Source organism: Neopsephotus bourkii, unplaced genomic scaffold (genome assembly GCF_033783945.1).
Source record: "Neopsephotus bourkii isolate Nb327-2 ecotype Australia unplaced genomic scaffold, CSIRO-AGI_Nbou_v1 NB_1292, whole genome shotgun sequence".
Lineage (NCBI taxonomy): Eukaryota > Metazoa > Chordata > Aves > Psittaciformes > Psittacidae > Neopsephotus > Neopsephotus bourkii.
In genome coordinates this window covers 9957440-9969862 of record NW_026901776.1, presented here as the reverse complement: position 1 = coordinate 9969862, position 12423 = coordinate 9957440, and the positions used below count along the sequence as shown (strand labels likewise).

General features: G+C 39.5%; 1 protein-coding gene across 3 annotated transcripts in view; it reads right to left on the bottom strand.

The window, feature by feature from the left end:
* Positions 1-12423, bottom strand: part of ZFAND3 (zinc finger AN1-type containing 3) — a 135658-nt gene that overhangs the window by 17560 nt on the left and 105675 nt on the right. For all 3 annotated transcript variants that reach the window (XM_061365979.1, XM_061365978.1, XM_061365980.1), the window contains one exon: positions 1159-1329. In XM_061365979.1, the coding sequence (XP_061221963.1) occupies positions 1159-1329 (171 nt within the window). The remainder of the gene's footprint in view (positions 1-1158; positions 1330-12423) is intronic.

The following is a 12423-nucleotide window of genomic DNA, read 5'->3' as shown; positions in this document are numbered from 1 at the left end:
ATGTCCAAAGGAGCACAACAGAACACAAAAGTAATCTCTAAAGGCTGAAGACAGATAGATACTGAAGAACAAAGGATAATCATTGAATCTTTACCAGTTTCTATTGCTCATTATTTAGAACTCATTTATACACTATATATAAATGAGGTCTGCCTCATTTAACTGTGTCTTTGTAACTAGCTTAGCTAATCCTTTCTCCCCCCATTGATGCTCTGAAAGACATGCCTTCTATCCAGAAAACATTTTAGTACAATATCCTCCAATTCACAGGTGCAGTGTGAATTGCACTTATTGTCTGTGCAAATCCTTTGGAAATTATCCCCCTGCTGAGACACAATGAAGTAACTAAACAAATTTCTCTGCATGTGTTGATACAAGTATGGTCAGAGAGCACAAGCATAAGATTGAAACACATGATTATATGTAAAAATAATTAGCAGGTAAAACTACCTTGTGCATTCTCACTGGGTCTGACAAGCACATTTAAACCAGTTATAAACACAATTATTCCATGAAGGGAGAGGATCTCCTCTGGAATCCAGTCACATTAATTATTGTTTCAGAAAGATTATTTGCATGTAATATGAAACCCTAGATTAGCTGTCTGCATGAGATTATCATCCTCAATTCAATTAGCTGGACAGTGTTATCAACTCTGGAAAAGCCAGGGTGGATAACTAAGTATTATGGACAGGTCTTCCCCACCAAGAGCTAACTATGAGTGTTTTCAGTTAGAGTGGGGTTTTGCTTAAACTTTTTAATAATAATGTAATTATAAAATGCAGAATGTAGATGCTGACCTATGTTTCTTAAAGCTCTGTGAAAACCTTGTCATCTTTGTGTATTTTAACGTGCTTTGTGTTTCTTCTCCTGTCAAGTGGGTATGATGCTCTCCCGCCTTACAGGGACTTGTGAAGCTAAATTCATTAACATCTGAGCTCTCTTGAGGCAGTACATCAAGGCCAAAGTTTTAAAGGGGAAATTAGACAGAAACTAATTATAACTTTCTGCTACCAGTGGAAGCTATGGCTTCTGTTTAAAGTTACCTTTGAAAGATTAAAAAAAAATAATGCAAGTGTTCTCTGTATTTCTACTTCCGATACAGATCCGAGCATGGCTGCATTAGAAAGCCAGACACTACTGACAAGCAGTACTTACCACAGCGACATGATCCCAGTTCCTGCTGTACTAGCTCCAGTTTTGTTTGGCACTGGAAGCATCGGCGTCTACTCTTCTGTTTGGATCGACTGGTTTCTTCAGGCCTGTCATTACTGTCATCCAGTAGCCGTGGCCGTTTCTCAGGAGAAGCCTCACTCTCCGACTGTGAATCTGTTGTATTCACAACAAATATTTTAGGAAAAATATTAGAACTTCCTTGCTGAGGCATCCCTTTGGGCAGACTGAAGGTAGACAGCCTGCAGCTGGGGTCACCACCAAGCAGCAAGATACTTCCCATTCTACTGCATGTACCCATTTGCTTAACAATCAAAATGAGGATCAAATAAAAGACAAATTATCTTTGTCCCCTCTAACAACCTCTCCTGCTGGCAATACTGAATATAAAATGAACTGATTAGCTTCCTTCCAACCATAGCTGGGTCATACAGAGATACATGTAGAGTATACACAGTCCTAAACAACTGCAGGCTTCATCTGTCAACTCTTTTAGCTTCTCCCATGAGCCAACTTGGTTCTCCCTGCACAAACTGAGTAGGCTGCTGCTGACACAAAACTGAATGCTGGTTTGACCTGCTTCCTCCCTGGGCAACAGGGAGATTTTTAAGGCAAACCATGTAAATTATACCTCTTATGACTGAAGGTGGTACATGAAAGCACCATACTGTGCTTCCCTCTCTTTCCATATGGGTAACAATTTAATTTAGCATACACCAGCAATACAAACCCAAACAAAAGAAGCCCAGGCAGTGCATGCATGCTATAGATTCAAAGTGCTCAGCTATTTTTAAAGAACTACTCAGAATACTGTCTGCAATAACTACTTCATAAATTTCAGCTTATAACAATAAGTGTATGGAAAACCTTAAAAAGTTAAAGTTCAGGACTGTTACTTCAGGTGGTGTAGTGCCTTTTTCTGTTGCTGTGGTTTCTTGTTCTTTTTTCCCCTCTTACAATGGATATATTGACCAGAGGTCTCAAATGGCACGAGATGCATGTTACTGACTGGAACATGGCATACCCATGCCTTATTTTCATGGCATGTCAGAGGCAGTGGATTTCAGCAGATCTGCAGCTCTACAATCTGAGTCAGGTCAGGCTAGAAAAGACATTTTCGCTTCCCCAATCTGTGTATAGCAGAATCAGTTCTGCATTTTGTTTAATAGAAGCTGCAAACAAATGTAATGCAAGGTGTACTAAAAATTAAATGGTTGGTAGCAGTGTTGCAAGAAAACTAACTGCGGAAAGCCATTACTGCAGTCACCAAGAAAAAAAAAAAGGCTTTAGCTCAGTTAAATCTATTTTGAAAGAACATTAATATAACAAGTAACAAGAGAACTATATGTTTTTGCAGAAGAGCAGCCTATTCCTATTGCACAAGTTTTTACCTTTAATTTTCCATTGTGTGGTATCTTGTGCGCAAGGAAAACATGTCTACTTTGTGTTAGCTGTCCTGGACTAGCCAGGAAAAGGTAACTGCTGTGGCTAAAGCACTGTCCATATCCTTGTTATTTCAATGATCCACTGCTTACCACCATCATGACCTTCCTTGAGCAAATATCTAATGAAGTCAGACTAGGATAGCCTCTCCCTCTCAGGTATGCTCTATGAACTTTCCCTGGTCCCTCATATTTAGTATAAACTAAGCCATTTCTCTTACCTGTGCTTCAGACCTTGTCTCACAGTGCTTCCCAGTTGTTGGACTCCAATATTACACCCATGGCAAGCAGACAACTTGGTTCGCTTGGGTCTACATTTTTACTGACATAAGGTATGCTGAAAATGTGCCTGGCTTTACAATAAGAGCAAGACTCCACACCTCAAATTTCCCAGAAAAGTGAACTGCTTTCTGCACAGTATACAGGTGATAAGTTTTTATTAAGCTGCAATAATTCATCTAATGTGTGCCTTAACACAACCTTCTTTTTGATCAATGTCGTAGATTAAATAGATTTTGTGAGCTTACATCCACAAAATGTATCTATTAGGGCTAAACTAACATCCAGTACATAACTGAATCCACCTCTGCATGCTCTGCAGGAGCCTTGACAAGGAAAATAAAGCAGTGCATAATGAATTCATACAGCTATGGAGCAACCAGTCCTATCTTGAATTAAACCTCTGCAGAAGAATATCCACAAGACAGATCCTCTGTCTCTACCCAACTCTACCCTCCAACTGGCACCTTATGTACAGCAACCTGGCTGACTCAGGGCTCAGTGTAAATCAGCCTACCTTGCTGCCAAAGATGCGGAATTACATGATTTGTAGTTTATCCATTACTCAGAGAAACAGATACACTGCTGTTTTGAAAGAGCTGCCTCCCACACAGCTTTGCTTCTGGAAACATGAGCCACTCTGGGAATTCTCAAAAGCAAATTTGGCATTCTGAATTAAGAAGATGGAAACCATAGTGGTCTGCTTATAATGGAGTCCAAATAAGGGATTTGTGTGAGTCAACCAGTGTCTATCAGTTAATTCACCCATGTGCCTTACTGAGAAAAACAGCGTACCCCGAGTCAGGCTAGTAGTCTTATAATTAAAAGATTTCATTGTACTTTTCCTGTTAATTGGTGATGACTAACTGAATATTAACATAAGTTGGTTAATATGACAGAAATGAGAATTTAGATATCCAATCTTTTAAAATGCATCTCCTTTTGCTATAAAGAGTGCCAGCAATGAGGTCACCTTAGCCTGACTCTAGGGACAGTGCCAACCATCTGATCACAGTACCTTGAACATGTGAACACAAGCCAATACTCATTACAAAACTGACCAACAGTACTCATGCTTCCATCCTCTCAGGGTTAAGAACAAAAAGTGAGGAGAAATCATGGATCAGGAATCAGAACTTTTAGATTCAGTCCTGCATGCATTTTTTCCAGATCACGTTTCTTTCCACAATACTGACACAAGCAATAGAGAACACAAAATAAATCTCCCAGCACCCGGAATCTTGCAACATTACATTTCAGAGATCTGATAGCAAAAGGAAATTGTCATGCATAGCTTCACCACCTGGGTTGCAGAAAAAAATCCCCTAGGAACAGGGTGAAGTGCTGCAACTAGACTCAAGAGTAAATTCTCTGTGTATTAAACAATAAAAATGGCTCAAGAGAAGAGGATTTTTTTCAGCCAGTGACTGACAGTGACTTCCCTTAGAAGAATGGTTCATGCAATAAGAATTACTTCTTGCTGTGCTTTTAAGGAACATTTCCCACACTCAACTTGCATATTAGTATTACATCAACAAATACCCAATCCGAGTTAAAAAAAAATGCTTTCCTTTTACCTGCAGATGTCAAAAATCATAAAATTCTTCCATAAAAATAAAGAAAAACAACAGAGACATCCCCAAAATGTTACAAAGAAATTGCTCATCAGAGATTCTTCTATATCTGAGGATGGAGATTGTTCTAATTGTGGTGACTCCCACGTGAAATGAGATAACGAAATAAGTCAGCCAAGCAAGACTGAAACTGGAGGCTTGCCTGGAAACAACAAGCAGAGCAGTGTTCTTAAAAACTGTTATCTCTTAGACAGAAACTCACTTTTGTTCTGTCTTGTCATTGTTCTCGCCTTCATTTCTCATCTTCTCCCCTCAAAGTTTTCCAAATAAAGAGCTGAATACCACTCTCTCTAACTCTCCTGCCATGGAGGGGTTTGCAGGCTGCATGCACATGACTCTACCAACAATCACGATGCTCTTTCACAGAATTTTGGAGAGAGGGTGTGACACTCTAACTCCAGCAGAGACATGGGCTGATGTCCTGGGCTCAGCAGTAGCTAGCAGTCATTTTTCTCCTTCTTAGTAGCTGGTGCAGTGCTGTGGCTTTTACTTTCGGCCGGGGAACAACGCTGATAACACCAATGTTTTTAGTTGGTGCTCAGTAATGCTTACTCCGACTAAGGACTTTGTGAGTCTCATGCTCTGCCAGGGAGGAGGGGAAACCAGGAGGAAACAGAGACAGGACACCTGACCCAAACTGACCAAAGAGGTATTCCATACCACAGCACGTCATGCCCAGTATATAAACTGGGGGCAGTTACCTGGAAGGGCTAGATCACTGCTCGGGTCTGGCTGGGTATCGGTCGGCGGGTGGTGAGCAGTTGTATTCCCTTCCCTTGTTATTTCCCTTATTATTATTATTGGTGGTAGCAGCAGTGGTTTGTGTTATACCTTAGTTACTGGAGTGTTCTTACCTCGGCCTATGGGAGTTACATTCTTTCGATTCTCCTCCCCATCCCTCTGGGAGCGGGAGGAAGAAGGGGAGGGGGGAGTGAGCGAGTGGCTGCGTTGTTCTAAGTTACCATCTGGGCTTAAACCACGACAGCTGACAAAACATAACAGGGAAGGAGGAAGGAAGAGATGGTAGAGTAGAAAGAGAAGCCCTCTTCAGCTGCTGCTTGCTTCAATAAAAAAATGAAACCGTTTAATTTCTGGTTCAGTGACAGCTTTTGAGTCACTCAGGGTTTAGTTTTTTTTTCTTTCCTAGAGAGCCCATCACACTGACAGGCTGATATTTATGATCTCAGCTGCCTGTGCAAACACCAGTAAGAGCAGTAATTAATGGATCCTCAAACATCACTGCCATCTCCTCTGAAACCATTTAAGAAGGGGCTTGAGCTGTTAAAACCTCTGTCCATGAAGAAATTTGAGCAAGCACAGACAATAACTGCGTAACTGGGTTTAAGTAAAGTTTGAGCAATATCTTGTTCCCAGTTTCTAGTTTTGATTTCTCCCTCCCTTCATTCTTCCATTTTTAAATGAGGGATTACCTAATTCCCTGGATGTTGACCATGCATTAGAAATTTCATCTAGATGAAACTGCCTTCTTACAAATCTTTCCTATCACATTTACCAGAATGATCATTTAAAATCATCTCCTCTACTTCAAATGAACCTAAAAGTAACACAGCTGTTCCAAAACCCATTTGGCTTGTTGACAATTAATGAGACAGAAATTAAGAGATTAACATCTTATGAGCTAAGTTTGACAACTGTGACTACCTCAGTTCCTCCCTGTTGCTGTTAAATGCTGCAGAAACAGTTATTTTGAAGCTCTGATATTTACAGTGATAAGAACATCTCGTTTTCTCACACAATCATGACTGTATCTCAAAGCTGGATCAGAAACCTAAGCATGCTCCTCTTTGGAAGCACTCACACTCATCAGAATTTTATTCCTTTTGTGAATTCATCTCAGTTTTTCTTAAAACCCTATAGATAATGTCTCAAAGTCTTACATAAACCCTTTGGTAAGATTTAACCACACAATCTCTTTTCTAGCACCATCACAGTAACCTCAGTATCACTATTTCACTGATTGTTTCCCTTCCACAGAATTTAAAAGCAATTGCACTAAAACTCATTGTCCCTATGCAATGCAGAATAGGGAGACCGCACAGGAAGGGTCCTTACAGAACTTGGGTCTTGTTTGCCACTTACTTGCCTAGGAGGCTCCCTGTGAAATCACTCTGGAGACTAAAAATAACCCCCAAAAGTTGCATTACAGAAGTCACTATTTCTGAACAATTACCAAAACCATTCCAAATTAGTTGTTTCCAACTCCAACAAGTAAAAACAACCAACCGATTAAAAAAAAAACCTACAACTTTTAGCCTGTTTGAAATACATAATCATAAGAGTTGCTGCAAGATGTTCCAAATGTGAATTATCACTGATGTGCACCAAACTCCAAGATGTGAATGCTCCATCCCTGGCAGTGTTCAAGGCCAGGTTGGACAGAGGCTTGGATGACATGGTTTAATGTGAGGTGTCCCTGCCCATGGCATGGGGGGTTGGAACTAGATGATCTTAAGGTCCTTTCCAAACCTACCTATTCTATGATTCTATGATTCACCTTCTCCCTTTGCAACAGAGATTAAGAAGAAGGCTTCCATTAGACAGTGACAAAGTGCTGTGGTTTTAGGCCTATTTTAGTTTTTTTTTTTTTTTTAATGGAACTAAAAACAGTGAAAAAATGAATTACAGCTTTGAAATGTTTGAAATATTTAAAATACTGCTTTGAATGTTAGTGGTATTTCTGAGCTCAACAACAGCATGGCTTAATTTCCCCAAAATGAGAGCTGGCATACATGATGCATGTGTTGCAAGTAAAGAAGAGAATCAAAGGTGTGCAGTACCAAGCACTTTGCTGGCATAGTGAGAACAGGCATTTGTAAAACATAAAGATGAACGCTCCAGAGTTACTGTGGGACAAACTAGAGATGCCTTATTGCGTTAGGAAACCAGGCAGCTGCCCCCCACCCAGAGTAGTTTACGTGCATCAACCTAATCTGTGTTTCTTTTCACCAAACTTCAAAACTACTCTAAGTTAAAATTTTATATATATGTATGCGTGAATGATAATTAATGCACAGATTATTGGTGGCATATGATTTCAGGAAGACAGAAAAATGCGGGAGCATAACCACATTAATTTTAGTAACATTCCACTTACACATAAGAAAACACTTTTTTGCTGTAGGGGATACTCAAGACTAGCAAGGGTTGCCTGGGAGGGTGGGGGTGGTGGAGGCTCCGTCCTCAGAGGGGCTTAAAACTGTGCTTAAGATGGTGCCCAGCCTGTTCTAGATTATCCTGCTCTAAGCAAGGAGATTGGTCCATAAGGTCTCTAGAGTCCCTTCCACCCTCAGATATTCTGCAAGCCTCAGATCCATGGATGTGAAAATGAAACTTAAAAAAAAAAATTACACGCTAATTCTTTCCTACCTCTCATATTTCTTGTTTTGTCCTCTAAACCTGTATTGTTGGCACTATTACCCATCAAAAACAAAGTGTACTGTACTGCAGCATAACTTAATAAGGCTATTAACTACTATTTCTAATGAAATGGAAGAGACTAATCTTGTGCCAGTAACCCAGATGAATGAAATGCCCATTGAAAATTGTGTAACAAATAGTGAACTACATAGGTCACTGCACGCAGCATAACAAGGTTATAATTAGAAAAAGCATGCAGGTGACTATTCTCCTTTCTTGTCACTAAATTTTGTAATTGCTAAATTAAGTGAAAAGCTAATTAGTTTTCATCTCATTTTTAGGCTCCTATACTACAGCTGTTTTATACTTAAATTCTTGCATTACCCCCCCATACTCTCTGATGTCTGCATGTCTTTAGTTCATGGAAGCATTCACTTATTTCTCAAGCACTTTTACTTATATACCCAGTTGACTTAAACAAGTACATATTTAAATGTATCAGGCACCTGTACTGTACATTTCCTTTGACAGGTTAACTTAGGGCATTTCAATTAGTTGAAACATTAAGGCTCTGGGGAGACCTTACAGAACAAGGAATCTGAGAGACTTTTTACAAGGGTACGTAGTGATAGGACAAGGGGGGGAAGCTTTTAAGTTGAAAGAAAGTAGGTTTAGATTAGACAGGAGGAAGAAATTCTTCCCTATGAGGATGTTGAGGCACTGGCACAGGTTGTCCAGAGAAGCTGTGGCTGCCTCACCCCGGCAGTGTTCAAGTATGTAAACCTTTGGAGCCCAGTACAGATGGGAACAGGTTGGACCACGCTGCTGCACACTATGCCTGCTGCTGGCTGCCCATGTCTTGCTACACGGGTAAACAGTTGAAGAAGGTATTTAAGAACAGATGCTGAGAGCAAAACCATACACAGATGGCAACTGGTAGTGCGTGCAGGCCTGAAACTGAATTCCCCTTGCCTTGATTGCTGGGGACAAGTTATGTAGTGTAGGAGCTTGATACCATTCTAATGATTTGTTAAGGGAAGCTGGTTTGCATTGCTGGGTTTTTCTAGTAGCTGATACACAGCATCTCAAGCCCTTCATATATCCATACTATTATTAAGAACAATCCCTGAAAAAGGGGGGAAAAAAGGAAAAAAAAAAAAAGACCACAATGCTAAACTCACTAGTTTTCAGAAAAATATTTAGCATGTCAATTTGAACTGATTTTCTGATTAAATTATGTATTTTAGCAGCACAGGGTTAGGGTTGGGAGAGGGACAAAGGCAGATTCTGGCGACAGTAAAGTCGAAGAACAAATGATGTTGCAAATGTCCTGAATAATCAGAACAGGATTATTAACTGGAGGAATAATGTACACACAGAGATAGCTAAATGGAAGAACCGAAACACAAGAAGGAATTGAAAATCTGGAACAGGATGTACGTGATGAAAAAGTTATGAAGGCAAATCATGAACATCCTGGCCATTCCACAGCACCTGAAGAGACTACTTAACTAGTATTCCAATACATATATTTGCATATATGAATATGCAAGTACAAACACATACAAAAAAAAGCTTACTGTGGTTCTGAAATTCAGAAGCATTCAGCAATATCATAGTTTTGGTTTTGCTGACTTTAATGAGGGGCCTCTTACGCTTTGTGAAACTCTGTAATGTTGGATTAACAAGAATAGATAATGCTATAAATATGGCATCTCTGCTAGTCAGCTTGAGTGCATAAGTAAGGGGTGCTGCTCTGCTTCAAAATCCTAGCAGTATACTCCAGCTCTGTCCTCATCAATCAGATGGTGTACAGTGTTCAGGAAGGTAATTCTTCAAACTAATAGCCTAAAACCAGTTCTATATAGAAACTACTTGCTCTGTTATTTTTCATTCATACACTGAGTTTTTCTTAGGACACCCTACCCCCTCACTGGTATAATGAAGGCTTTCCAAGGCTAAGACACAGATTCAGAAGAGGAATTGTAGGGAACTCTCGCCTGCTAGCAGTGAAAAAAATATGTATTTTCAATATTAATCTTTCAAAAATCTGATCTGTCATTAACTGCAGAACCTCAGAGATGCCATTAGCAACAGAAACCTTGCAGTGAGAGACTATAATTCCAAGGGCTGTAACTGATTAATGGTATGGAAAAACCTTAAAAGCTCTTGTATTTTGATAAAGATTTTACTGAATGCATTAAGGCAGGTTCTGAAATATACAGCCAATCTACCTTCAAAATATACTTGGGTTTGAGTCTGGTATTTTACAAAAAGCTTAAAATTCACTTTGTATTTTGTTACTTTTTCAGCTTTTTTTTTTTTTTTTTTTTTTTTTGGTGGAGAAAAAACCACCAGCCCTGGCACAGAAGACAATTTTTGTACACCTGATTGCTGTCTACAATACATCCATCAGAAGTCAGGCTAGTCTACTGAGCAGTTCCTGCTGATTTGAAAGGAGATGCTTGGGAAACATCTACACTAACCTGAAGCAAAGCTCTACACAAAGGGAGAAGTAGAACAGATCAATGAAACTCAGAGGATACAACAGTACATGTACTGCCTTGTATCTCACATCCACCTTTCTTTCAACCCTGTTTTGCCTCAAGATGTTTCTCTCATCAGTTACTCCCTGAAATTTATGTTATGGAAAGTAATTTGGAACAGGAAGGGGAAAAAGAGGCAACTTGTTTGCATGACAATTCAGTGAACACACAATAAATCCCTTACTTTGTAGGAATATACGCGGGTTCCTCTGAGTATACTTAACAGACTCAAGCATGCTTCCAAGAGACTCTAAAATTACTTCCATGTATTTTTAGAGTCCTTATGAAAATGAGCACCTAAATGGTGACTATCTAAAACTTGTATTTAAAAGCTGTCTGATGCTCACAGAAGTCATTAGTCAGAAGAGAGGTCTTCACCAAGAGTCAGAGGAAACCTTTGAGGCACTGCTCTCACATAAAAAAGTACAGCAGTAACAGGCTCACTATTAGCCACCTGCATGCTACATGTTTTAATCTAGGATATTAAAAAAATCAATATTAAAGAGCAAATAAAAGAGGACATGTTTTGAAATATTTTTCAGGCCAGTTACTTAGTGCTGAACTTGTTAAAAAAATCTTTCAGTGCAATAAAATAACAAATTTTACATGATAAAAAGCTGTGTCTCACTTGCTAAATGAAACCAGTAAGAAAGGTGCCTGAACTGCACAGATCAGACCGAGGTGCTGGCTGCAACACATTGAGGTAAAATCAATTCTTCAGGCTGACAGGAGCAGAGCTCCTCACAGATTTTTAAGTTAACCATCTCAACTATTCTTTGCAATGTGCTCCATGTTTTGCTATTGGGCAAGCCCCACTGAAACTAAAGCAAACCCTAAACTCCCTAGTCTTGTTCCAATGTAGATTTTTATTAAGTTCTAGGAAGGTGCTGCAGGTGGGGAAGGTCACACATGTCACTCTCATTTATTTGTCCTTGAAATTAATTGAGATACAGTTTATTTAAAGTTGTGAGCTGCAATTTTATTATTTCGGAATAGCTTCCCAGTACCTCAGTGGGTACATGCTGTTAATGAAACAAGAAATCCAGAGCTGTTTGGACCATAATTCCAAGTAGGCTTAATAGATGTGTATTCTTTATTCTTTAGAATTAGCTATGTACCTATTGCCAAAGGTCAATTAACTGGTCACAGAGATACTGAGAGTTCAGAAAACTAAACATGGCATTGAATGACTTAAGAAAATACATTAAAAAAAAATTTACTCTTTTGTTTCAATGGATTTGAGGACAAATCCTTTATCATAATTCCCTAAGACTTTAATACAAAGATGTGGTCATAACTGAATTTTAAAAGATAATGACCTTATACATAAGACAATTTTGTATGTGGCAAGAATTTCACCAACTAGACGGAAAACCACCTTTGAGACTATAGGGAAAACATGCAGAGGAATCAGTTAAGGGAAGCAGAACATACTTGTTTTTCAAAAGAGGAAAGTATCTTTTTTACCAAAGCACACTTGGATTATTCTGCTCATAGCCAACAACAACCCAGCCACAAGAACTGTTCATTCAGCTCTTTACTGACCATCCCAACTCCCTCACCTTTCCAAGAGCCTCTCTCCTGGCTCCTCTCTGCAATGCTCAAGGAATTAAACACTCACCTGTACTTCTAGACCCTACCTGCCTCAGCTCTCACCAAGTGCTATGAATGCTATTGAGTTGAGAGTAGATACCTTTAATCACTCAGATTGTATCTGTTTTCTGTTGGTGTCATTGAAAAAATCAGGTTGGAAGGGACTTCTGGGGCGTTACCTAATCCAGCATCCTCCTTGATACAGAGTAAGCATCAAAGCTGGATTGGTTTGCTGGAGGCCTGGTCCAGCCCCTATTCCAGTGCCAGCTAGAGGGGAAAAAATCTCTTCCCTTGATCTGTCAGCTATACTCATCCCAACACAGCTGATCCAGAGACAGGGTCTACTATCCTCCTCTCATCTGCTACTACCTTTAATTT